At 41.2% G+C, this 26,555-nt stretch overlaps 1 protein-coding gene across 1 annotated transcript; it reads right to left on the reverse strand.

Annotated features, from left to right (window-relative positions):
- Nucleotides 1-412: 412 nt before the first annotated feature.
- LOC132640825 (phosphoglucomutase, cytoplasmic-like) lies at nucleotides 413-26,555 on the reverse strand. Its single transcript, XM_060357605.1, has 19 exons — nucleotides 26,261-26,555; nucleotides 26,046-26,134; nucleotides 24,663-24,744; nucleotides 18,279-18,334; nucleotides 17,932-18,045; nucleotides 17,751-17,813; nucleotides 16,771-16,890; nucleotides 16,573-16,673; nucleotides 16,164-16,223; nucleotides 15,967-16,066; nucleotides 15,703-15,860; nucleotides 15,512-15,607; nucleotides 15,330-15,393; nucleotides 15,141-15,222; nucleotides 14,860-15,035; nucleotides 14,689-14,765; nucleotides 1,044-1,176; nucleotides 684-800; nucleotides 413-604 (listed from the first exon to the last, which is right to left on the reverse strand). Exons 1-19 carry the CDS (start codon nucleotides 26,538-26,540, stop codon nucleotides 533-535), a joined length of 2,040 nt encoding a protein of 679 aa, XP_060213588.1. The 5' UTR covers nucleotides 26,541-26,555; the 3' UTR covers nucleotides 413-532.

The following is a 26,555-nucleotide window of genomic DNA, read 5'->3' on the forward strand; positions in this document are numbered from 1 at the left end:
GAAGTCTCGTTCAACTTATGGAGGCGGTTGCCACATTTCATAATTGATTATTCATATTAGACTTTCTCTGATTTTTATAAGTATGAGTATGCTTTCAATTAGCCGTAAATGATTGTTTTAAATAAATATTAAAAGACTACTGAAAGAAAATAGATGTTTACTAATTTTATAATGTGCTTCCAGTGTTGTTCATAGCATCGGATGCATGTTGCGCCTAGGGTGGGTTTTGGGTCGTGACAACCCATTTCTATCATTTCGGATCGAGGCACTCAGTTTACATCTCATTTCTAGCGGTCTATGCAGAAGGAGTTGGCACTAGAGTGGAGCTTAGTACAACTTTTCACCCTCAGACTGATAGACTTTGGTGGAGTTTGCTTAACACAATAGTTACCATCCTAGTACTGAGATGAGGTTTGGGAAGAAAGAGAAGTTGTCCTTACTGGTGTTTATCCAGTAAGGCCAGTATGATTATTCAATTATTTAGTTCTTAAGGTACAAAAGCAAGTAACCATACACAAAAAGTTCAAAAAGTTTATGTAATAACAGTTGGGGCAGAACGGCCAGTGCATTCCTGCATTTTTGATAGCTTAAGAGCAACCTCCACCTGTAACAAGATAAATCTCGTTTAGCAGAAACAGAGAAAAATAAGAGGCGTGGACAAAAAACACTCCAACGTTACTTACCAGGGGAGCAAGTGCTTTCTGAGAATCTCTTCCTATCTTGGATGAATCCTTCTCGTACTGCTCAATATAGAGACGGATAGTAGCACCCTCCGAGCCAGTTCCAGAGAGACGGAACACCTAGCACAGTACCAAAAGTTACACTCAAAAAGTCATTATCATATGCACCCAACAACAGTTTCCATAAAAGCTTTTCCTTCACTCCACTTTATAAGGTAGTTAATTCTTTATATGCTAGTTAATTTTTTTAATAAAAAGGAAATCAGCTCAGAACATAATTTGAATCCCCAATTAACTCTATATTTTTCATTCCTAAGCAAAATTCCCATATTTTGAGTAATGCTAGAGCAGGAGCTTCCTTACCAATCGTGATCCATCTTGAAATAGATATCTTATACCCTGATGCTTTGAGACCGAACCATCAACTGGGTCCTTGTACTCAAATTCATCAGCATGCACGACATTCGAAACATCTGAACGGATTCCCTTTAGAATCCTGTATAGGAATTTATCTCAAGGTCAAGTATTACACATTGAAAAGACACATCAATGGCATTGAATCTTTATGTTCTATAATAAGTACCTACATGACAACAGGACATCTTATAATAACTGTTGCCACCTTTAAAATTCGCCATAAAGGTCCAAGAGAGAAAATCCAAGGAAAAAGAATTCTACTGACATTGGAAAGTAATCTTACTTTTAATATGGTAGACATTAAACGGAAAAAAAAAAAGCATGCCAATGTTTTCAACTTCAAAAAGTTTGGTCTCTAATGAGGAAAATCTAACAAATAAAAGTTGGGCTCTCACATTCTTCTAATTATAAAAGGAGGTATATTTTTTTAGTGTCACATTTCTTGTTCTTCGGTAACGCTTGAAACTATCACAATCTTGAATTAGAATATATGCTCTCTAGATTTGGGTTTCAGATTACAAAAGATTAAGCTTCTAACTAAAAGAACATCTATCGCAGTAACATCATTTTCTCCTTTTGATAAGTAGCATAAGAGTAAGGTGATAATGCTGTATGAGTTGGAAAAAGATTAGAACTTTGCATGTATCTAGCATGAAGATCTGGCATAAATTTGTGAACTCGGCAAAATAGAAATGATCAAGCAGCTATCATTTAAGATATTAAATATGGAGAACGCCTAGCTCTTACATACCGGGCTACCAGCAATGGGGCTATATAGATGAAAATGGAAAACTACCAAAAGCATGCCAAGCTGGCAAGCTGCCGATATCTAAAAAGGATCCCAATAAAGCAAGCAAAGAAACCAGACACCTTAAGTCACCATTAAGCAGAGACCACTATAGTGGAAGAACAACCATAGCAAAACTTAATAGACATGGAAACTCAATTAGAGATTAAACCATTCCCGGTCCATTGGTGCAGCTAAATTTGAATAGGGTGAATCTACCACAGAGGAAAAGATGGCCCCTTGGCTGGTCGAATTTGGTTTGGCAGCACCCAAAATCAATCGAAAGCTTATCGATTTGACTCATCACATTTCATTTATTTGGCGCAGGAGATTGTGAGTCATCTGGACAAAGGTTTGCATTGGTTTATTCACAAAATCACCCCTTAGAAAAAAAACCAAGATCTAAACGATTCTTCATTATAGGGGAGAAGGGAGGTGCGGGGCTTAAATGAAAGACCAAACAATGCAACCGGTGCCCACATGTAATAGATTTCTGATTTCTCCTTTTCATGGTATGTATATCATGGAGTAAAAACAACCCCTTTTCATGAAATCCCATTATTTGACATGAGTAGAAGATTATGTTTATGATGACAAAACTATAATACAAATGTACTAAAGACGGTCAAAGATTTGACTCGATGGCCACAACCATGAACCAAGTTTTCAAAAGTAAAAGGTGCTGCAGTTGTCAAACTAATCTATAAAAGGCCTAGGCTCTAAAGTCATCCTGTCAGTTAGAACACTTGATGAAATTAGGGAAGGCATGCAAAAGATTATGATTCGGTATAAAGGGTAGAGGGGCAAGCCAATTATCCACCGAGCTTTGAACTATGCGCCACTGGCCCTCTGGCATTTCTTGGTTATAAAAAATCACTATTTGGTATAGGAAATTCTCCTTTATTTCCTACTACAGAAGGACTTCAGTTTGTAGGAAGGAGTCATAGATCGATTGGGTTATGGGGCAAAACCTCGTCTCCCAAATGACACAGTAGCTCTCAAGTAAATAATAGCACTAGATTTACTTTTTTTTTAAATGGAAAAAAAATACACAAATTCGTTACTGGTCTTTTTGCTATATTCTACCACCTTCGGGTTAAAGGTGCTACAACTGTCAAACTAAGCTAGAAATAGAAGGCTGTGGCTCTAAGATCATCCTGACAGTTAGAACACTTGATGAAAAGTGGAAGACACGCAGAAGATTACAATTTGGTATAGAAAATTCTCCTGAAACTCCTACTACGAACGGCTTTCAGTTTGAGGGAAGGAGTCATAGATAGATATATGCTGGTAAGGGGCGAAAAATCGTCTCCCAAATGACACATCAAGGTCTCTATTAAATAAAGGAGAAGCACTAGATGAATCAACAAAAAGATTTTATTTTTTTAAAAAAAAAAAAAAAACAACACCCACAAATACATTGTGGTACAGGTAGAGCTCTTAGATGATGCTACCTATAACCGCTCCAAGTGTCATTGGGTGCACAGGATCAGTCTAAAATCTCATTGTGTTATTGTTATGTCCCGTGTTTTCGTACAATTGGAAATCGAGAAATAACTATGACTCGGGTGTTAGAAGGACATAAATTAATTTTTGAGAATATGACTATGTTGGTTGTGTAATCTTTAATGCTAAGACCTCGGGGAGGGCCGAGGATAAATTTGGAATTTCGGAAATTAGTTTCGGGAATTACAAAACGGGACTTTTTAAGCATTGGGCCAAGAAACCAAAAATGCTATTGAGGCCCAACCATGGAAGAGGGGATCCGGCCATGTCATTGGCCCAAACCCATTTTTAAAAGGGTCATGTGCTATGCACATGACCCCTAAATAGATATATATGAGAGTACACTTAGTTGTATTCACAAAAACAAAATCATAAGTCAAGAACACCCAAAAGGGCATTCGGCCGAACCACTTAGGAGAAAGAAAAGAAAATTCCCAAGTTTGATTAGTGACCAAAAATCCAAAGTTTTCACATATTTGTGAAGTACTCAAGACGCTCTCCGAAGTGGTATAATTAGTTTAGCACGGGGACGACGTTTTCGACAAGTCGGGGTTTCAAGAAAAGGTATGAATTCTTACCCTTTTATGTTATAGAATTGCTATGAATGTGTTAAGGATTGGAAGTAGACGAGAATCCCGTAATTTAGACGTAAATAGAAAGTCGTGGGTGTGTGTTTGTAGTGTGTTTGGCCGTGAGCCATAGATAGGGAAATTGGTGTGAATTAATCTTGTTTAAGTTGGTAGAATGTGTTGTTGTGGCCCTTATATCGTAAATGATTAATTGGTGAATGAAATTGGCATTGAAAAATGATTTTTGAATATTATCGGAAAGCGTATACCTTCGGTATCTTTATGTATATCAATGTATATCTTGGGTGTTATAGACTTTAGATATGAATCTATATCGATGTTGATGAATTCGGAATGAAACGACGTGAGTTAGAATGTTCGTAGTACATTTTAGATGTTTTGAAGAATTTGGGAAAATAATGGATTTCTATGCAATTTCGTGTATGGCATGGTTTGTAATTAGAATGGGATTATACAAGTTTGAATGTGGGAATGCATACCATTATGTAGATATAGAATTGGAGTTGTGAAGGTTTGAATGAAAAGTTGCCAACTTAAGAAATCATGTAAAACTTTGAAACTAGAATGGTGTTATTGTTGTTTGTTTTGGTTGTTGATATGTGGGCTGTTGTAGTGGATGAAATAGGAGCCGAGCTACGCCTCGGGGATGTTAGATTTATAGGGGAAGTGCTGCCGAAATTTCGGTAGGCAATTATGAAGTTAAAGGCATTTATAAACCTAAGGATCTCATTTGGTAACTTTGACCATTTGCAGATTTTTGACGAAACGGGACGGAACTTTTGGAGGAGCGTACGACATCTGAGAGGTATGTAAAGCTTCCCAATTCTTTATTAGGCATATCTTAGGGTGTTAGTTGAATATGTGACCTTCCGGAGCATTTCTGCTCCTCGAAACCCGATCCACAGAAAAGTTACTATTCATTCAATTCTATTGAAGCTTAAAGGCTCCAATTTGGCTAGAATGCCACTATTCGTCCGAAACCTATCGAATTGTGGTCGGGTAACCTAGGAATGATAATGTATAACCTTTGGCATATAAATGCTCGTAGAAACATGTTCGCCACCTCACTTCGACTCGAGGTGGGCCCGCTACCCCAAAATGCCCGATTTGCCCTTCGGGCCACCTTTGATAATAAATTTGTACATATTACTTCGGATCTTTGGAACATCCTCCTACGGGGTAGGTTTGGGCAATCCGATACGCTAACCTACGTTTTGAATTATATGGACCATTTTGGAAACGTCTTGCGAAATGAAACTTTATGTCGACTAAGTATTCGACTATTTTGTAATATGGTGTCATTTATGAATTTACTTTGTTTTGAAACACTATTTTGAAAGACGATTTGCATTTGTTTGCTCACGACTCCGTTCGTGCCTTATTATGACTTCGTTCGCCGGTTCCCGGGCCGGTTTTGATTCGTGCGCCTTATGATAATTCGGCAGTATGCTGTGTTACGGTTCCCAAGGCTTCGCCATAGGGCCGGGTTCCGTTTGGAGTTATGCTGTGATATGGCTCGGGATGCGATACGCTCACCGATGATTATGATTTTGTTCAGGGATGTACGGAGATTTGAAACCTTCTGGTGTTATGCTGTGTGTGGCGCCAGCGTCGGAGTGGCGACCACGTTCTTAAACGTTTGCATGATTTTACTTGCATTATATATATATGTATATGATTTCGATACAGACTTTGACATCTGATTTGCTTTCGATTTTGATTCATATTTCTGTACTCCGTGCTTTACATACTCAGTACATATCCCGTACTGACCCCCTCTCTCCGGGGGCTGCGTTTTATGCCCGCAGGTACAGATCTTGGTGATCCTCCGCAGTAGGCTCCACTTTTTGCTTCCTCGGAGTACTCTTATTCGATTCGGAGTCCACTTCTGGTATAGACATATGTTGCTGTATATATTTTGTATATTTGGCTGTGCGGGTACGGCGGGGCCCTGTCCCGCCATATGATTCTGTCGGTCTGATAGAGGTCTGTGGACAGGGTTGTGGGTTATGGTCCTTAGGTTCGGTTATGTGAACAGGTCGTTGTGTGATTCTCATATACTGAGGCGGCCAGTCCGCATGTTTTGATTAGGCGATTCTATACGCCGAGGCGGCCAGTCCGCGTTTGATATATGTATATATATATTGTCCTGTTAGCCCTGAGTGGCTTTTGTTGGTATTTTCTGCGTGCAGGATATACTGGGTAGTCCGTAAATCAGAGGAAACTCTGCCGAAATTTTTCCTGGAAATGGTCCAAGTCTGTTTATGTAGCCTTACTGGCTTTGGCTAATCGTTTGTATGTAACTGGAACATGTAACCAGGTCTGGGTGCCCAAGTAGGGCGCCAGTCGCGGCCCACGGGGCTGGGTCGTGACAAAAGTGGTATCAGAGCGGTTTGTCCTCGGAATGTCTACAGGCCGTGTCTCGTAGAGTCTTGTTTATCGATGTGTTGTGCACCACATCTATAAACGGGAAACTACAGGGCATTTAGGATGTTACTTTCTTTGTAATCTTAGATCGTGCGATAGAGCTGAGCTATTAGGATGATTTTGATCTGACTCGCCTTCGTGTTTGCAGTGATGCCTCCGAAGAAGGCAACGGCAGCCCAGAAGGGCAAGGCGAGGATTGGGGAGACTAGCCAGGCACAGCGAGCTACCCGGGCTCGTGTATATGATTTGCCTGAGGATGTGCCACAGTCTGAGGGGTCTGCTACACCCCCACCAGTACAGCCTGGAGTAGGACCTTCAGCAGCTCCAGAGGTCCGTGTACCCGCACCTGAGACTCCAGCTCCTCAGCCAGGGGCGGAGGATCGGACCTTGAGGGAGGCTGTACAGTTGCTGACTACGTTGGTAGCAGGGCAGGCTCGCAGACGCGGGCGGAGGGACGATGATGACGATGACAGGCGGGACAGCCTGAGAGTTCGGGAGTTTCTGCTATGTGGCCCTCCAGAGTTCTTCGGGTCTAAGCCCGATGAGGACCCCCATGACTTTATTCGGGGGATGCGACGCTCGCTGGATTTGGTCAGGGCTTCTGAGACCGAGTCAGTTGAGCTGGCTTCACACAGGCTCCGAGATGTGGCTACTCATTGGTATGAGACTTGGGAGCTGTCTAGGGGAGAGGGTGCCCCTCCAGCCACTTGGGATCAGTTTGTGACAGCATTCACCCGCCACTTTTTGCCACCAGAGTTACGGCGGGCACGAGCTGATCGATTTCTACGCCTGCAGCAGAGGGGTCGGAGTGTTCGAGAGTATAGTCTTGAGTTTGATTCTCTGGCCCGATATGCACCGGCCGTGGTAGCAGACATGTCCGATCGGATGCACCGCTATGTTATGGGATTGGACCGGTATTTGGTAGACAGCTGTATGGCCGTGTCACTGCAGACAGACATGGATATTTCCCGGCTTCAGGCCTATGCGATGGGTATGGAGGACCGTCGCAGATCTGATCCTGCTGGCAGAGATAGAGACAGGAGGCCGCCCAAGAGGGCTAGATCCGCGGGTTATTCAGGGGATTCTCGAGGCGGACAGCCTCAGCAGCAGCAGCCGTCTGACAGATATCTTCCTTCTTCCGGCCGGGGTACTCAGTCAGGCAGCCGGAGATTCGACAGTACGGGACCGTCTGGGGCCGGTCAGAGCTCCAGAGTGGCAGGTTCGCAGGTATCCAGGGGTCCCAGTCAGGCCAGACCACCTAGACCCCGTTGTCCACATTGCGGGAAGTCTCATCCCGGGGAGTGTTACCGAGCGACGGGAGCTTGTTTTACTTGTGGTGGTCAGGGCCACTTTATGAGAGACTGCCCATTGGCCAGTGGTTCGGGTGATGCGGCTCAGCAGACAGGGTCAGCCGCCGGTTCTTCCTCTGTTCCATCTGTTGCACGCCCTGGAGGGCGGGGTATTCCAGCACCGGCAGGGCGCGGTCGAGGCCGCGGTGGCGCTTCAGGTTCTAGCGGTCCCTCGAACCGCATATATGCTTTGGCCAGCCGCCAGGATCAGGAGGCTTCGCCAAACGTTGTCACAGGTACATTACTGGTTTTCTCCAGATCTGTATATGCTTTGATTGACCCTGGCTCTACTTTATCATATATTTCCCCGCTCGTTGCTAGTAAGATTGGGATCGTGTCTGAGCCTATAGAGCCTTTCGAGGTAGCTACGCCAGTTGGGGATTTTATTGTAGCGAGGCAGGTCTATAGGGATTGTTCTGTGACCATTTATGATCGTAGCACTAAGGCTGATTTGGTAGAATTAGACATGTTCGAGTTTGACGTCATTATGGGTATGGACTGGTTGTCTTCCTGCTATGCTAATGTCGACTGCCAACAAAAGGTGGTCCGTTTTCAGTTTCCAGGAGAACCAGTCATAGAGTGGCTCGGATCTACTGCATCGCCGAGGGGTAAGTTTATTTCATACCTCAAGGCTAAGAAGATGATCCAGAAGGGTTATATCTATCATTTGGTTCGTGTGCACGATACTGCAGCGGAGGTACCTACCTTTCAGTCTGTCCCGGTCGTCAGTGAGTTTCCAGATGTTTTTCCTGACGAGCTTCCTGGCCTTCCGCCGGAGCGGGAGATTGATTTTTCTATTGAGTTGATGCCGGATACGCAGCCTATATCTATTCCTCCCTACAGGATGGCACCAGCTGAGTTGAAGGAGTTGAAGGAGCAGCTGAAAGATTTGCTGGATAAGGGTTTTATCAGGCCCAGCACGTCACCCTGGGGAGCGCCGGTATTATTTGTCAGAAAGAAGGATGGGTCGTTGCGGATGTGTATTGACTACCGGCAACTGAATAAGGTGACTATTAAGAATAAATATCCCCTTCCCCGGATTGATGACTTGTTTGATCAGCTGCAGGGTGCTAGACACTTCTCCAAGATAGATCTGCGCTCAGGCTATCACCAGGTGCGAGTACGGGAGTCTGATATCCCGAAGACTGCTTTCAGGACCCGGTACGGGCATTATGAGTTCAGAGTTATGTCTTTCGGGCTGACTAATGCTCCAGCGGTGTTTATGGATCTGATGAACCGGGTATTTCGGCCTTTCCTGGACATGTTTGTTATTGTGTTTATTGATGATATCCTGATTTACTCGCGATCGGCCGAGGAGCATTCAGATCATTTGAGGACGGTACTTGGCATTCTCCGTCAGCAGAAGTTATATGCTAAATTTTCTAAATGCGAGTTCTGGTTGACTTCAGTGGCATTCTTGGGTCATATTGTCGGCGCAGACGGTATTCAGGTCGATACACAGAAGATTGAGGCTGTGCAGAATTGGCCCAGGCCTACTACTCCGACGGAGGTGCGCAGTTTTCTGGGATTGGCTGGGTATTATCGCAGGTTTGTGGAGGATTTCTCTTCTATTGCAGCACCACTGACGAGGCTCACCCAGAAGGCAGCAAAATTCCAGTGGTCAGATGCCTGCGAGCGCAGCTTTCAGATGCTGAAGGAGAGATTGATTACAGCGCCAGTTCTGGCTCTCCCAGAGGGGTCTGATGGGTATGTTGTATATTGTGACGCCTCTGGTATTGGGATAGGATGTGTATTGATGCAGCACGGTCGAGTTATAGCCTATGCTTCCCGGCAGCTCAGACCGCACGAGAAGAACTATCCCACTCATGATCTTGAGTTGGCCGCGGTGATTCATGCTCTGAAGATTTGGCGGCATTATTTATATGGGGTCCACGTTGATATCTATACGGACCATAAGAGTCTCCAGTATATTTTTAAGCAGAAGGAGCTAAATTTGCGGCAGCGGAGATGGCTTGAGCTGCTAAAGGATTATGACGTTGATATTCTGTACCATCCAGGGAAAGCCAACGTGGTAGCTGATGCGCTTAGCCGCAAGTCCGTGGGCAGTCTGGCTGATGTTCCACCTGATAAGAGAGATTTGGTTCGTGATATTCATCAGCTGGCCAGCCTCGGAGTTCGTTTGGTGGATTCTGGAGATTCTGGGATTTCTGTTCGTCCAGTTGCTGAGTCATCTATTATTCAGGAGGTAAAGCAGCGCCAGTTTGAGGATCCTCTTTTGATTCAGTACCGGGATGCGGCCCTTAATAGGACAAAGACCCAGTTTGAGATCTCGCCTGAAGGGGTACTATTGTACGACGGCAGATTCTGTGTACCGGACGTTGCGGGCTTACGACGGCAGATTATGGGCGAGGCACATTGTGCCCGGTATTCTGTTCATCCTGGTTCCACTAAGATGTATCGGGATCTTCGGTGTTTGTATTGGTGGGACGGCATGAAGAAAGACATTGCTGAATTTGTTAGTCAATGCCCGAACTGTCAGCAAGTCAAGGTTGAACATCAGAAGCCCGGTGGGTTGCTACAGGAGATGGAGATTCCAGCCTGGAAATGGGAGATGATTAATATGGACTTCATTGTTGGGTTGCCGCGTACTCTACGCAGGTATGACTCCATTTGGGTTATTGTGGACAGGCTGACGAAATCAGCCCATTTCCTTCCGGTCCGGACTACTTATTCGGCTGAGGACTATGCCAGATTGTATATCAGAGAGATAGTCAGACTTCACGGAGTCCCGATATCTATTATTACTGACCGAGGTACCCAGTTTACAGCAAATTTCTGGAGGTCATTTCAGGAGGGATTAGGGACTCAGGTGAGTCTCAGTACAGCTTTTCACCCTCAGTCCGACGGGCAGGCCGAGCGCACTATTCAGACGCTCGAAGATATGTTGCGGGCCTGCGTTATTGATTTTAGGGGCAGCTGGGATGATCATTTGCCGCTTATTGAGTTTGCCTATAATAACAGTTATCACTCCAGCATTCAGATGGCTCCGTACGAGGCCCTTTACGGCAGGAGATGCAGGTCTCCTATTGGCTGGTTTGACGTGGGCGAGACTAAGTTGATTGGGCCAGATGTGATCCAGGAGGCTGTAGATAAGGTAAAGCTTATTCGAGAACGATTATTGGCTGCTCAGAGTCGACAGAAAGCTTATGCAGACAGACGACGTCGACCGTTAGAGTTCCGGATTGGCGACTGGGTATTTCTGAAGGTGTCGCCCATGAAGGGGGTCATGAGATTCGGTAAAAAGGGTAAGTTGAGCCCCCGGTACATTGGACCGTATCAGATCGTGCGAAAGATAGGCGAGGTCGCCTATGAGCTAGACTTACCATCCGACTTGGAGGCCGTACACCCGGTGTTTCATGTGTCTATGTTGCGGAAATGTATTGGTGATCCTGCCAGGATATTCCCAGTAGATGACATTCAGGTGACGGAGCAGTTATCTTATGACGAGCAGCCTATATCTATTCTGGATCGGCAGGTGCGGAGACTACGCACTAAAGAAGTGCCCTCCGTCAAAGTTCTGTGGCGCAACAATAATCGGGAGGAGATGACTTGGGAGGCGGAGGACGAGATGAAGAAGAAATATCCCCACCTGTTTCCGACATCCACAGGTAATCTAATTTCTTTTTCAGTTTGTTGTGTTGATTGATAAAATGAACTATGTATGTCATTATTAAAAAGGGACACTCCTGCCTTGATCATAAGACCTTATAAGGTTAACTTAACATTCGGGGACGAATGTTCTTAAGGGGGGGAGAATGTTATGTCCCGTGTTTTCGTACAATTGGAAATCGAGAAATAACTATGACTCGGGTGTTAGAAGGACATAAATTAATTTTTGAGAATATGACTATGTTGGTTGTGTAATCTTTAATGCTAAGACCTCGGGGAGGGCCGAGGATAAATTTGGAATTTCGGAAATTAGTTTCGGGAATTACAAAACGGGACTTTTTAAGCATTGGGCCAAGAAACCAAAAATGCTATTGAGGCCCAACCATGGAAGAGGGGATCCGGCCATGTCATTGGCCCAAACCCATTTTTAAAAGGGTCATGTGCTATGCACATGACCCCTAAATAGATATATATGAGAGTACACTTAGTTGTATTCACAAAAACAAAATCATAAGTCAAGAACACCCAAAAGGGCATTCGGCCGAACCACTTAGGAGAAAGAAAAGAAAATTCCCAAGTTTGATTAGTGACCAAAAATCCAAAGTTTTCACATATTTGTGAAGTACTCAAGACGCTCTCCGAAGTGGTATAATTAGTTTAGCACGGGGACGACGTTTTCGACAAGTCGGGGTTTCAAGAAAAGGTATGAATTCTTACCCTTTTATGTTATAGAATTGCTATGAATGTGTTAAGGATTGGAAGTAGACGAGAATCCCGTAATTTAGACGTAAATAGAAAGTCGTGGGTGTGTGTTTGTAGTGTGTTTGGCCGTGAGCCATAGATAGGGAAATTGGTGTGAATTAATCTTGTTTAAGTTGGTAGAATGTGTTGTTGTGGCCCTTATATCGTAAATGATTAATTGGTGAATGAAATTGGCATTGAAAAATGATTTTTGAATATTATCGGAAAGCGTATACCTTCGGTATCTTTATGTATATCAATGTATATCTTGGGTGTTATAGACTTTAGATATGAATCTATATCGATGTTGATGAATTCGGAATGAAACGACGTGAGTTAGAATGTTCGTAGTACATTTTAGATGTTTTGAAGAATTTGGGAAAATAATGGATTTCTATGCAATTTCGTGTATGGCATGGTTTGTAATTAGAATGGGATTATACAAGTTTGAATGTGGGAATGCATACCATTATGTAGATATAGAATTGGAGTTGTGAAGGTTTGAATGAAAAGTTGCCAACTTAAGAAATCATGTAAAACTTTGAAACTAGAATGGTGTTATTGTTGTTTGTTTTGGTTGTTGATATGTGGGCTGTTGTAGTGGATGAAATAGGAGCCGAGCTACGCCTCGGGGATGTTAGATTTATAGGGGAAGTGCTGCCGAAATTTCGGTAGGCAATTATGAAGTTAAAGGCATTTATAAACCTAAGGATCTCATTTGGTAACTTTGACCATTTGCAGATTTTTGACGAAACGGGACGGAACTTTTGGAGGAGCGTACGACATCTGAGAGGTATGTAAAGCTTCCCAATTCTTTATTAGGCATATCTTAGGGTGTTAGTTGAATATGTGACCTTCCGGAGCATTTCTGCTCCTCGAAACCCGATCCACAGAAAAGTTACTATTCATTCAATTCTATTGAAGCTTAAAGGCTCCAATTTGGCTAGAATGCCACTATTCGTCCGAAACCTATCGAATTGTGGTCGGGTAACCTAGGAATGATAATGTATAACCTTTGGCATATAAATGCTCGTAGAAACATGTTCGCCACCTCACTTCGACTCGAGGTGGGCCCGCTACCCCAAAATGCCCGATTTGCCCTTCGGGCCACCTTTGATAATAAATTTGTACATATTACTTCGGATCTTTGGAACATCCTCCTACGGGGTAGGTTTGGGCAATCCGATACGCTAACCTACGTTTTGAATTATATGGACCATTTTGGAAACGTCTTGCGAAATGAAACTTTATGTCGACTAAGTATTCGACTATTTTGTAATATGGTGTCATTTATGAATTTACTTTGTTTTGAAACACTATTTTGAAAGACGATTTGCATTTGTTTGCTCACGACTCCGTTCGTGCCTTATTATGACTTCGTTCGCCGGTTCCCGGGCCGGTTTTGATTCGTGCGCCTTATGATAATTCGGCAGTATGCTGTGTTACGGTTCCCAAGGCTTCGCCATAGGGCCGGGTTCCGTTTGGAGTTATGCTGTGATATGGCTCGGGATGCGATACGCTCACCGATGATTATGATTTTGTTCAGGGATGTACGGAGATTTGAAACCTTCTGGTGTTATGCTGTGTGTGGCGCCAGCGTCGGAGTGGCGACCACGTTCTTAAACGTTTGCATGATTTTACTTGCATTATATATATATGTATATGATTTCGATACAGACTTTGACATCTGATTTGCTTTCGATTTTGATTCATATTTCTGTACTCCGTGCTTTACATACTCAGTACATATCCCGTACTGACCCCCTCTCTCCGGGGGCTGCGTTTTATGCCCGCAGGTACAGATCTTGGTGATCCTCCGCAGTAGGCTCCACTTTTTGCTTCCTCGGAGTACTCTTATTCGATTCGGAGTCCACTTCTGGTATAGACATATGTTGCTGTATATATTTTGTATATTTGGCTGCGCGGGTACGGCGGGGCCCTGTCCCGCCATATGATTCTGTCGGTCTGATAGAGGTCTGTGGACAGGGTTGTGGGTTATGGTCCTTAGGTTCGGTTATGTGAACAGGTCGTTGTGTGATTCTCATATACTGAGGCGGCCAGTCCGCATGTTTTGATTAGGCGATTCTATACGCCGAGGCGGCCAGTCCGCGTTTGATATATGTATATATATATTGTCCTGTTAGCCCTGAGTGGCTTTTGTTGGTATTTTCTGCGTGCAGGATATACTGGGTAGTCCGTAAATCAGAGGAAACTCTGCCGAAATTTTTCCTGGAAATGGTCCAAGTCTGTTTATGTAGCCTTACTGGCTTTGGCTAATCGTTTGTATGTAACTGGAACATGTAACCAGGTCTGGGTGCCCAAGTAGGGCGCCAGTCGCGGCCCACGGGGCTGGGTCGTGACAGTTATATTAACAGTTTAAGGAAAGACCTACTACCCCCTGTTTAAGCTAGTTTCTTCTGGAATTTCCCATAAGAAGGATGGACATCATCAAAATGTAAAGATAAAGAATAGAAATATATAATGAGAGAAAAATTGCCTAAGTCATGCTTTAGAAAAACTGGGTATTCCAGAGGGAAACTTGAAACTAAAGGATAGCTTACTTGTTAACTTCTTCGATGGAAGATTGCAGCTTCACCAAATGAGCCATAAGCTCCTTAGCACCACCAGCATCAACGTTCTGGAAGAAACAAATGAAATTGATTGGCATGATTTAAGTTAAGCCAACACAGAAAAGCTCATTTTACATTAAATAGGAACTGTCGAGCAAAAACCTCATAGTCATATCGAGTGTAATAGTGGCGTCCATAGGTTGCCCAGTGTTGGCGAACAATATCTTCAACAGACACAAGGTTACCTCCCCCGAGGTTGTCCTTATTCTTATAGGCAAGGATAGATAACCAAGCCAAAACAGCCCATATTCCATCTTTCTCTCGAATATGGTCTGAGCCTGTGAAGACATAATTAACAAGATTTAACGCATTCATGTGTCCAATTACATTGGCCAACCTACTTGTATCAAATTAGAAACAAGAATTAAGTCCAGAAAGCCAACCAGTTCCAAAACTTTCTTCTCCACAAATTGAACACATTCCAGCATCCATCAAGTTGCCAAAAAATTTCCAACCAGTGGGTACCTTAACAAAGGCAGATATGGAAAACATAAAATCCAGCATGCCATCAACCCTCCACCAACAAAAGATGAAATAAATAACATATAGAAGTCAATGGAATAATATAGTACCTCAAAAAATTTCAAGTTCAGATGTTTAGCAACTACATCAAGAGCAGCAGATGTGGGCATACTCCTGTAGAAAGGTTAGCATTGCATCACATTAAACTCACAGAGTTCATCACAAGATAAATAGCTGTTGAACAGAAATATTAACAGCATAACAATCATGTACAGCTCAAAGCTATACAGACCTGGCAACACCTTTCAAACCTCCAGAAAAATAAGGAATAGCTTGTACAGCGTTGGCAGCAATTATAGCGACAGAATCAGAAGGAGTCACAAAGAATCTAACAAAAGAAAAAACAGAAAAAACAAAATTCAAGATGCAATTTCAGGCAAGTGACAAGTTGTAGTTCAAAAAAGAATATCAACAAGATGTTACCTTTTCCCTAGGACCATGTTACGGTCTCCATCTCCATCAGCAGCTGCCCCAAATTCTGGTGGATTGGGTTCAGAATGCGTTTTAGACAATCCCATACGTGCAACTAACTCCTTTGCATATGTCAGATTGGGATCGGGATGCCCTCCACCAAAGTCCTCCTATTAAATTACTTATACATGTCATAGAAAGAAAAAAGGAGTCCTAAAATATAGATTTGAAAGAACAGAAAGTCGATCGGTTTAATGCAAAGGAAAACGAGAAGACCTTAGGAACACAATTTACTAGAAAGCTTTCATTTGCACCAAGCTCCTCCACAAATATACGCTTTGCATGTACACCAGCAACACCGTGAAGTGCATCATAGCTACAGGGGGAAAAGATGTGAGTACATAGCTGATACTCCTAGCAGGAAAATGAATTGACTGAGGAATGTACATCAAAAAGGTCTCCTACGTGCATACCAGAAACTAAATTTTGGAGAGGAAAGCAATTTCTGGATAGATGGGAAGTCAAATATTGACCTGGAAACAGATATGCAATGTCAAATTTCGAAAAGAATAACCAAATTAAAGTAACAATCAAAAAAATAGAATAACAAGATGAAAGTTAATAAAGATGAAAATTAGCTGTGGAACAAGGTCCAAAGACAAATGCATGAAGCAATATCCCTTATAAGTGTTCAGTCAAAAACAAGCCCTAGACTCATCACAGATCCCTTACAAATTGGAAGGGAATGATACTCAAAGTTCAGCAATAGCTGAATAGTGCCTTTGCAACAAATTGTTGATTGACCTTTCCATATCGAAGGACATATTTACATGTATAAAGAAGAAAGACATTTATTTTTCCACATAAGAGAAACATTCATACTTCATCAATTTCAGATAATCACTAGTTGAATCAAAAACGTCTACGTCAAATTTCCCCTCTGGACCATCAAAGCTCGATACACCTGTTGTAGATATGTCCACCTACGTTCAAGTTGGGAGATATCAAAACGTTACTTCATCAATCAAATTAAGAACTTCAGGAAAATCAAAAATGTACTAGGGAAGCAGTACATCTTACATCAGGCAGGCCCTCGGCAATCAAGTACTCCTTTATTGTCGTGGTGTTCTCATAGATCTTGTTTGTTACACCTTCTGGAGCAGGTCCACCATTTTCCATGTTGTACTTAATTCCAAAATCCTACAGGTGAATACATATGAGAAACTGTACACTTCAGGAAGAGCTGACAAAATTTATCACCTAGGTATTCTAAAAACTCTAACAGGTATTCCGAACAAGGTAGTCTAAACACTAATAAGAATTCTGAAAAATCTGATAGGATATTACCCATTTTCCCACCACATGCGTTGTCCTCCAAATAAAGCACCTTTCGAGGCTAATAGTTAATTCAAAGGCATTCCAAACTCTCTAATAGGTATTCTATATAATCTAAAAGGAGACCTACAATCATTTCATCAACAATATAGTATTCTCCCACCGTAACTTTTGTCCCCCAAATAATAAAACACGTTTAAAGGGCAAGTACATAGATGTGTGTATATACTTATAGGTTCTTAATCAGCCGCAACAAAGGAATATTTCATCATCTGTCCTCCCCCCCTCACAAAAAATTTAAAAAATAAACGCTAACTCCCTAGAGAATACAAAACAGAACGTGTAAGTTTTGTTTTTCATCTTTAAAATGCAGATATATATTTAGTCCAAACAAGCAATAAACAAAACCAGTTCTTTATCAAAAAAATAGAAGCATACTAATTTTACGAACCTAAAAGCTAAAGGAATGGCTCTGTATGTAGCATGATTTTCAGGTCTCTTAAGAGTACAATTTAGAAAGGCACAAGCCGTAAATTGAAAAGAAAATACTACTTTTTAACTGTGAATGAAACAAGAGCTCATAAAAGGACCATAACATCAATTAATCCTAGAATAGAAATTTAAAACCTTACAATTCAACAATTGGTTATCACATAATGTTGGAGAGATACAGCAAGAAAGCATCAAAAGTAAGAAACTGATTAAGAAAATATTGCCGGTAATACCTCATGCGGGCCTCCTGGGTTGTGACTTGCTGTCAATATAAATGCCCCGGTAGCTTTGGAACCCTGTATCGAGTATAACGTATTATGTTAACAGATACTTGAATCAAGAAAAACAATAACATCGAAAAGGAAAGGAAAGGGAAAAAGAAATTTGATGTAGCTCTAGAGCCAAAGTACTTACATCAGCCCCAACTCTCTCACGCACAACAGCTGATACAGCAGGAGTGGACAAAAGTCCATTTTGACCAATCCAAACACGTCTTACTCCGTTTGCTGCTGCCATTTTTGCAATGATCTGCGATGAAAAAAAGAAAAAAAAAAAAGCGGTTATATTCTTAATTATACCCTTCAATTAAGACATAACCATTAAGCAAGTTAAGTATCGGCCTTCATAAAAACATGAAAAAGAAACTGTTTTGTTTCAGAATGTCCCTTACGCATTAGGGAATTTTTATATTATTGATTGAGTTAAAGCAAACAAACAATCCAAACTAAAGAATTGCATAGGAAAAACTTGATTAATAGTACTTGGATGGCATCCTTCGAATAGTATCGGCCATCACCAGAAACCACAAGCGTAGCACCTACACAACAAAAGTGCGATTAGAAGAAGGGACAAGACAACAAAATCAACAACTGACCCCCCAAAAAAGGGGTATATCTATCAGCTCTTCCATTCAGAGGCGGATCTATGTAAAATGATGTGGGTTCCATGCCACCGGACGCATCGGTTGAAACTGTGTACATATGTATAAGAAATATAATAAACACTAATCATGCCACCCGGAGTAATAGTTGTAAATATGGTGCCAGTAATGAAGGGTCAAATTTCGCTATCAAGGGACGCGATTTTGGAACCCATCTTGTGCACTTTTTCATAAGCTTTTTGTAAAACTTTTAACTTGATCTTTGTTGACCTTTTTTCTATTCTTAATTTTTGCTGACTTTATTTTTCTTCCTTTTTTATTTTAATTATAAGATATAAGTAGTTTCCTTCTTCCAAGTTGTACGTTCTGCGTTAAGTTGTCAATTTTTTTTTATTTTATTTTTTTTGAAATTGGTAACTGTATCTATATTCCATAATGAGCAAAACAGTACATAGGCTGTACTAAAACCATATTTACAAGAGTACTCCAAAAATCTACTGTCATGTTCTATATTGAATCTAAAACATCAATGATAGAGACAGAGTCATTTGAGTATATCTGATTGCACCAAAAACATAGGATCAACAAACAATTCAATTTGACCTTCTGCATACTATTCTCCACATTCTCAAAACATCTAGAATTCCTCTCTTTCCAAATTGTCCACCAGATGCAAGCAAGGACAATCCTCCATCTACCTCTGTTCTTAGCCAGCAAACCTGCTTCCTCCCAACTCTGAAGTGCTTCTGTAATCTTTCCAGGCATAGTCCATGATATGCCTTTAAGATTTAAGAATAATCTCCAAAGTTGTCCTGTAACCTTGCAGTGTAGGAATAGATGGTTAACTGTCTCTGCTTTTTCACCACAAAAGAAACATCTGGAACATAGAAGTATCCCTCTCCTCATCAAATTGTCTTGTGTCAGGACTGCTTCCTTAGCCAGAAGCCACACAAAACATGCAACTTTGTGTAGGATTTTGGTTTTCCAAATGTTTTTCCAAGGTCAGTTATTTAGTTGTTGATTGCGGTGGTTCATCCTGCTATAAGCTAAATTCACCTTGAAAGAGCCCTTATTATTATCCTACCACCATAAAACATCTTGCCCTGTCTCTATTTCATTGAACTGCTCAATTGTGCTGAAAAAATCAGCCACTCTTTGGATTTCCCAATAATTAAGTTGCCTTCTGAAACTAAAGCTCCAACCTTGAGGTGTCCACAATTCTGCTACAGTCCTTTGTCGATGTAAGACTAGACTGTGTATGTCTGGAAAAAGCAATTCCAGATTGCCTGCCTCATGCCAATCATCCTTCCAAAAGTCAGTCTTTTCCCCATTAACCACTTTGATCCTGGTATGCTGCTTGAATTCATCCCACAGGACTCTGATGGATCTCCATAAGCTAACTCCATAAGGTGTAGTAACCTCCTTGGTCATCCAACTATCTTCCACCTCATATTTAGCTCTTATGACATTTCCCCACAAAGGTTGATTTTCATTAGTATACCTCCACAACCATTTCATTCTGAGTGCCTTGCTCTGTATATTCAGATTCTTGATACCCAATCCCCCATATCTCTTTCCTGTCAATAGAGATTTTCACTTGACCAAGTGGTATCCTTTCATTTCTTTGTTCCCTTGCCACAAAAAGTTCCTCCTGATGCTATCCAACCTCTTAATAATCTCTGCTGGTATAGGAAACAGGGACATCATATATGTTGGAAGAGCATCAAGAACTGAGTTAATGGGAGTCAATCTACCACCAGAGACAAATACTGAGTCTTCCATCTTGCAAATTTCTTTTCACACTTCTCAATCATATTATTCCATATTTCTGTGGATTTAGATTTAGCTCCTAGAGGCATTCCAAGGTATATGGTTGGTAAGGTACCAACTTCACCGCCTAAGATTGCATTTAGAAGCTCCATATTTGGTACATCATTGATGGGATACAGAAAACGTTTCCTCCAATTGAAGTGTAAGCCAAATATCCCTTCAAACAGGACCAAGATCAGTCTAAGATATTTCAGTTGCTCATCCTCAGCATCACAAAAAATAAGGGTATCATCTGCATACTGAAGATGAGTTACTTCCAAATTATCTCTGCCAGCTCTAGCAACATCAAACCCTTTTAGCCAACCATTCACATTTGTTGTTTTTACCATATTGTTTAGGCCGTCCATTGCTAATAAAAACAAAAAAGGTGACAAAGGGTCTCCTTGTCTAAGGCCCCTTTGTGCACTGAAAAATCCTGCTGGAGAACCATTTATAAGAACTGAGAAACTCACTGTTGAGATGCAATATTTGATCCAATGGATCCATTTCTATCCAAAACCCATCCTCTCTAGTAAATTCAAGAGATATCCCAAATTAACATGGTCATATGCTTTTTCAATGTCAAGCTTGCACAAAATTCCTGGTATCTTCTGCTTCAATCTGGAATCTACTGCTTCATTGGCTACTAAGACAGCATCCATAATTTGCCTTCCTTTAATGAATGCCATTTGTTGAGAGTCTACAAGTTTAGCCATCACACCTTTTAACCTTTCTGTTAACACTTTTGAAAATATCTTGTAAATGCTGCCTATCAAACTAATAGGCCTGAAGCCCCTCAGTTCTTTAGCACCTTTTTTCTTTGGTATAAGAGCTATGAATGTGGCATTGAGGCTTCTTTCAAATATTTCTTGATCATAGAAGTTCTGGAAAGCACTCATGATATCCTGCTTCAACATCTCCAACACTTGATGAAAAAACCCATAGTGAAACCATCTGGACCAGGTGCTTTGTCAACTGCACACAACTTTAGACCCCTCAGCACTTCATTTTCCTCAAAGTTTCCCTGTAAGAACTCCTTCTCCTCCTCTGTTAACACTGGACAGTTTATGAAATTGAAATCAGGTCTCCATTGAACTGTTTCTCCTTCAATCCTGATTGGATCCTGAGTTAATTCCCCCTGAATAAGCAACTGATCTATGTTGTTGTATCTTTTGTTTGCATTTGCCATTTTGTGAAAGAACTTAGTGTTTCTGTCACCCTCTTTTAACCACAAGGATCTTGATCTCTGCCTCCATGATATTTTTTCATTTTTGATCAATTCCTCATATTCCATAAAAATTGTTGCCTTCCTTACTGTCTCCTCTTCTGTCAACCTTCTATCTTCAAGGACTGCATCCAATTCTGCCATTTTTCCTAACAGATTCTTCCTCTGAGAGCCTAAGTTGCCTTGCTCACTTTTATTCCATTCCTTCAGTTTAACTTTTAGAGCCTTTAGTTTGCAAGCCAATATGAAATCAGGTCTTCCAGAGAAGTTGAAAGAATTCCACCATTCCTTAACTCTCTCGGTAAAGCCTACAGTTCCAAGCCACCAATTTTCAAATTTGAAATAGTTCTTGCTCCTATTCCAGGAACCACCTTGTAAAGCTAGTGGGATGTGATCTGAGGTTAGCCTCTGAAGAGGGATTTGTTTCAAATTACTGAAACTATCATCCCACTCTTCAGAGATCAAAATCCTATCAATTCTGGAGGCTATATCATGATTGTCCCCTTTAAACCAAGTAAAATTTGCATCCTCTAATTGCAAGTCAATTAGTTTCATATCCTCAATAAAATCAGAGAATTCCCTCATTCCTCTTGTTCTCCTAATGCAATTTCTTTTTTTTGAAATGAATCTAGTGACATTAAAATCCCCACACACTGCCCAGGGCCCTCCCATTAATCCCCTGACAGAGCCAATTTCCTCCCAGACTAGCCTTCTTTCAATATATTTGTTAGGTGCATACACCCCTGTAATATGGCAAGAAAAATTCTGAAGTTGTGCCTCAAATTTGCAGGTCAGGGTATAGGCACCTACTTCCAAAATCTCTCCTTTCCAGCTCCTACTATCCCACATCATCATTATCCCCCCTCTTGTTCCACTGGCCTCCAAGCACGCAAATCTCACCCATCTGCCTCCCCATATCTGCATCACCAACTCTCTTATATCCCCCTCCAACTTGGTTTCCTGGAAGCAAATAATGTCTGCATTCCAGTCCATCACCAAACTTTTAACCAATCTTCTTTTGTCTATGTCGTTCAGTCCCCTTACATTCCATGATACAAGTTTGAATTGCATCAAGAAGTAGATAAGATGTTCCTCCCCTTGCTTCTATTCCCACTGCACTTGAATTTGACATCAAAGGCCACAAGACTTTTTAATTCTTGTACACCTTTAAATCTTATCTTCTTACAAACAGCTTCAGGTTCCATTCTTCTTGCTTGTCTGCAACTATCAACTTGTAGTAATAATTCCAAATCCTCCTCTTCATGACCTTTAAAATCTGCCCCCAACAATTTTCCCATTTTAATCATATTTTGCTGAACCCAAATAGATGCCCTCCTCTGTTTATCAAGAATCGATTATTGTTGTTGAATAAGCAGAGGTTCTGCTTCCTCTATCTCCCAATCTTCAATTGTCACAATTTCATGATGATCAGCAGTTTTACTTGGACCTTCTTCACCTCTGTTTCTATCATCAACCTTAATTTTCCCTGACCTTCTGCCTCGTTTATCTACTGCACTTCTCCTGCCAAATCCCCATTTATATTCGCCACTTCCATCTCGTTCAGATTTGGTTGTTCTATGGCTTGCAAGGTCTTCTGCGTTGTGTTCTAGAGAAGACGTTGAATAAGTAGAGGTTCTGCTTCCTCTATCTCCCGATCTTCAATTGTCATAATTGCATTATGATCAGCAGTTTTACCTGGACCTTCTTCACCTCTATTTTTGTCATCAACCCTTAATTTTCCCTGACCTACTGCCTCGTTTATCTGCTGCACTTCTCCTGCCACATCCCCATTTATATTCGCCACTTCCATCTCGTTCAGATTTGGTTGTTCTATGGCTTGCAAGGTCTTCTACGTTGTGTTCTGGAGAAGACGTTGCTCTGTCTCCTCTTCAGTGGCCACCCATCCTCCACAGAGTTGACCAATTTCTTGGAAAACTTTGTTCGACCACAAGTGCATAGGGATTCCAACTGCTTTGATCCAAGTTTCCTTGACATCAATGGAATTTGAAACACATCCCACCATTGGGTTCCACCACTCGAAGCTGAATCTGTATTTCTTCCACTTCCATTGTCCTTGGAGGATTCGTTCGACCACATATCTGTTGGGAAATTCAAAAAGGAACAAGTCTCCATACATCTCATATATGTTTACCCCAATAGCTTTCTTCCAGATCGTTGTCGACCATCTCCTTATCTCGGACAAGGTAGGTTTTTCCTTGGCTTCCACTTCCAAATTCCCAACGAGACATCTTTTCAGCAGCCCGTCCTTTTGAGTGCTAGATTGTGTTTTGACTTCAATGTTGCCTTTCTTGCTTTTCACCTCTGTTTCTCGAAGGTTCTTTGATTGTCATTTACTATCTCGTACAGCCTTTGCATATGGGTAGTTAGCTTCAGTTACTCTTAGAGGACCTACCAGTTGCAGCCTTTTGGGACATTTAATGAAATTCTCTATCTTAAATGCAATGTCGCACCAACCAGCATTTAAGACTGGTTCTGGAATGATGAGTAATGATCTCCCCCCGTTATTTAAGGATAGAATGCTCATATATCTCCCATGTTCATTATGTTTCCTGGTACAGAAATGCTCTGCATCACTTTCTGTGGTTTTCCATCTCCTTTTTGGTCTATTGAGGCTTCTTTCAGCGTAAAACATATCCACTCCATGATCTTGTTGCTCATGGATGACCTTCGCATCATTTTACGACTCCTCTCAACCCATTCAAACCAAACTGCAGTGTCCGATGTCCATCTGGTGATGTCGAAAGACTTGAACCCGGCGTTGAAATATATCCTGTTCTCCCCAATTCTTGAGAAGAAAAAACAAAGGATGAAAAAAGGTAGGGAAGAAAAGCTATCACAGAAGGTGGTAACTTAAGAAGGAAGGAAAGAAATAAGGCAAATTCCAGTAGGAGCCCACCAGAAAGAGGTGGTTCTCTCTCCTAGGAAGGAGGAGAGAGAGGGTTCTTGGGAAGTGTGCCTGGGAGCATTTATTTCTTACTAGCTTTTGAGAAATACATTTTTTCATTTGATCAATTTGTCTATATAAATCCGAACCGAAGCATAAATTGATCAAACCGGCCAATGTTTACTTTATTTGGACCGTGTAAATAGCAACAGCTTTACGTTCAAATGAATGCTCAGAACCTCTAAATTCTAGATTCGCCTCGGCTTCCATTACATGCAAGAAATGTAAAGAATTCATCCAGAAAAGGAAAACACAAAATTCCTTACCTTTAACTCTTTCAGCTCCAAGGGCATTAAAAGTTGCCTGAACAAAATTTTGCAAGTAATGAGGTTGTACGAACACCTTCACCTGAAAGAGTCCATCCAACTTTATGTTAGACAAAAAATCCAAAACCCTTAAGATAGCAGTGCACACCCAGCCAAGACACTCCATATAAGCTAAAGATCATGCAGAACTACTATTTCCAGAAGTTCAGGTTTATTCATGAATCGTGAGTCACCTTAACTACAATTTAAACTACCAACCTTGCAATTATTCAAACAAAATGCAGAAAGAGTTGCGGAGAAGATGAACATAACGCAAAAATTAATCTATTGTTCCAGCTGTCTCCGGAAGAACCACATGAATGTTTGAGGCTCCATCCTTACAGGAATGTGAAGGAAAACAAATCAGTAACAAGCCAATTGGCTAAAAGCGATAAAGTTTAAGAACATCAATGCAACTTTTTGCAGGTCCGGATTTGTGTGCCTGTTTGTGTTTTCCTTTTTAAACCACCCACTCCCTCTTAGTATAACTCAAACTAAAAGAAGATATGTAGGGAACTATGTTTCGTTGACATAATTAGCACTCTTTTGGTGGTTCATGAACACTCCACTCCCTCCATCCCAGTTTGATCGGTGTTTCTAGCTTAGAGAAAATGAATTTGACCAATTCACAGAGATATATCGATCTTCATTAAAAAAATCAAAAAATGGATTTTATGTTAGAAAATTACCACATAAAGTACTATATAAAATTTGCAATATTTTTGGTCACACACAACTGAATCCGATATCTAATGTACGTTTGCAAGTTTAGATTCTAGACCTTCCCAAAAACTATATACTGATTGAGGACTGAGAAAGCCATCATAAACTAATCAACTGCTCTTTGTCCTTAACCATAGTAAAGTAAGAATTCCTTACTAGATCTCATTTAAATAGCTTACTTTATGTCGGAAGAAGCATGCATGAGGACATGTCAACATGATACCAGTAATTTCTAAAAGTTGATGACAAGATGATGCATGCCAATTTCTTTAGCAGAAGCACATTAACTTCCACAGCGGCACTCATCCCATCATTTGATATTTTCATTCCATTATTACAAGATCCCATTCGCTCTTGGATCTGTATCTGCTGATTATTACAATTTGTATACATTAATGCCTACTTTAAGGAGGAAAACATAAAAATTGCAAGCAAATCCAATTGGAAAGCGGATCGATGTCGAGATCAAAAAACAAATAAAAGCAGGTGGAATTTTCACTGATTGGGTGAAAGGGGAAGGAGATAAAACCGGTGCTTGTACACAAAATCAAATAGAAAATGTAGCAAAATTGATAAGAACAGTTACTAGGAAGGAACTGTTTGATTAATTTTAAGATTTACCTTCTTACGGAGTCCGGAAGTACCAGGCTTCTGGCCTTCAAACGGAGTCGTTTCTACGCGAGTAACATTGAACATCACCATTTCTTTCACTGGAAAACCAATCAACAGCACACAGAATTACAAGAAAACACAAATAACACAGAGATCCACACGCTTTTACATCTACATTGGATACATGTACAGACAGAGAAAGTTAGAAAGAGGGAGATGCTTACATCTGAAGATTTGGGAAGATGAATGAGTGAAGGACGTGTGTGTTGTGTGGAGCTTGAAGACAGTGAGACTTATATTAGACGCAAAAATAAAGCAGATGAAAAGAAGGCGAAAAAACGGAAATAAAGGGAATATTATTATGACGAAACAGAGGAAAGATAGGATATTCTGTGGGCTATTTTTTTTTTCTTTTGTTTTTACGAGGTCGTCCGTAAATATGGGAGGGAAAAGCTTTTGGTAAGAACTGAACAGCAAAATAGGAATGCAACCATTAAGGTCCATTTGGTGATTATTTAA

The sequence above is a fragment of the Lycium barbarum genome, chromosome 5, assembly GCF_019175385.1.
Source record: "Lycium barbarum isolate Lr01 chromosome 5, ASM1917538v2, whole genome shotgun sequence".
Classification (NCBI taxonomy): Eukaryota; Viridiplantae; Streptophyta; class Magnoliopsida; order Solanales; family Solanaceae; genus Lycium; species Lycium barbarum.

Coding starts and splice junctions, on each gene's coding strand:
- LOC132640825 (XM_060357605.1), bottom strand. CDS start 26,540: ATGGACCTTAATGGTTGCATTCCTATTTTGCTGTTCAGTTCTTACCAA. Junction 16,891..17,750: donor ACCCAGGAGGCCCGCATGAG/GTATTACCGGCA, acceptor ATTCACCTGTAG/GATTTTGGAATTAAGTACAA. Junction 1,177..14,688: donor TCCATCGAAGAAGTTAACAA/GTAAGCTATCCT, acceptor ATTCCTATACAG/GATTCTAAAGGGAATCCGTT.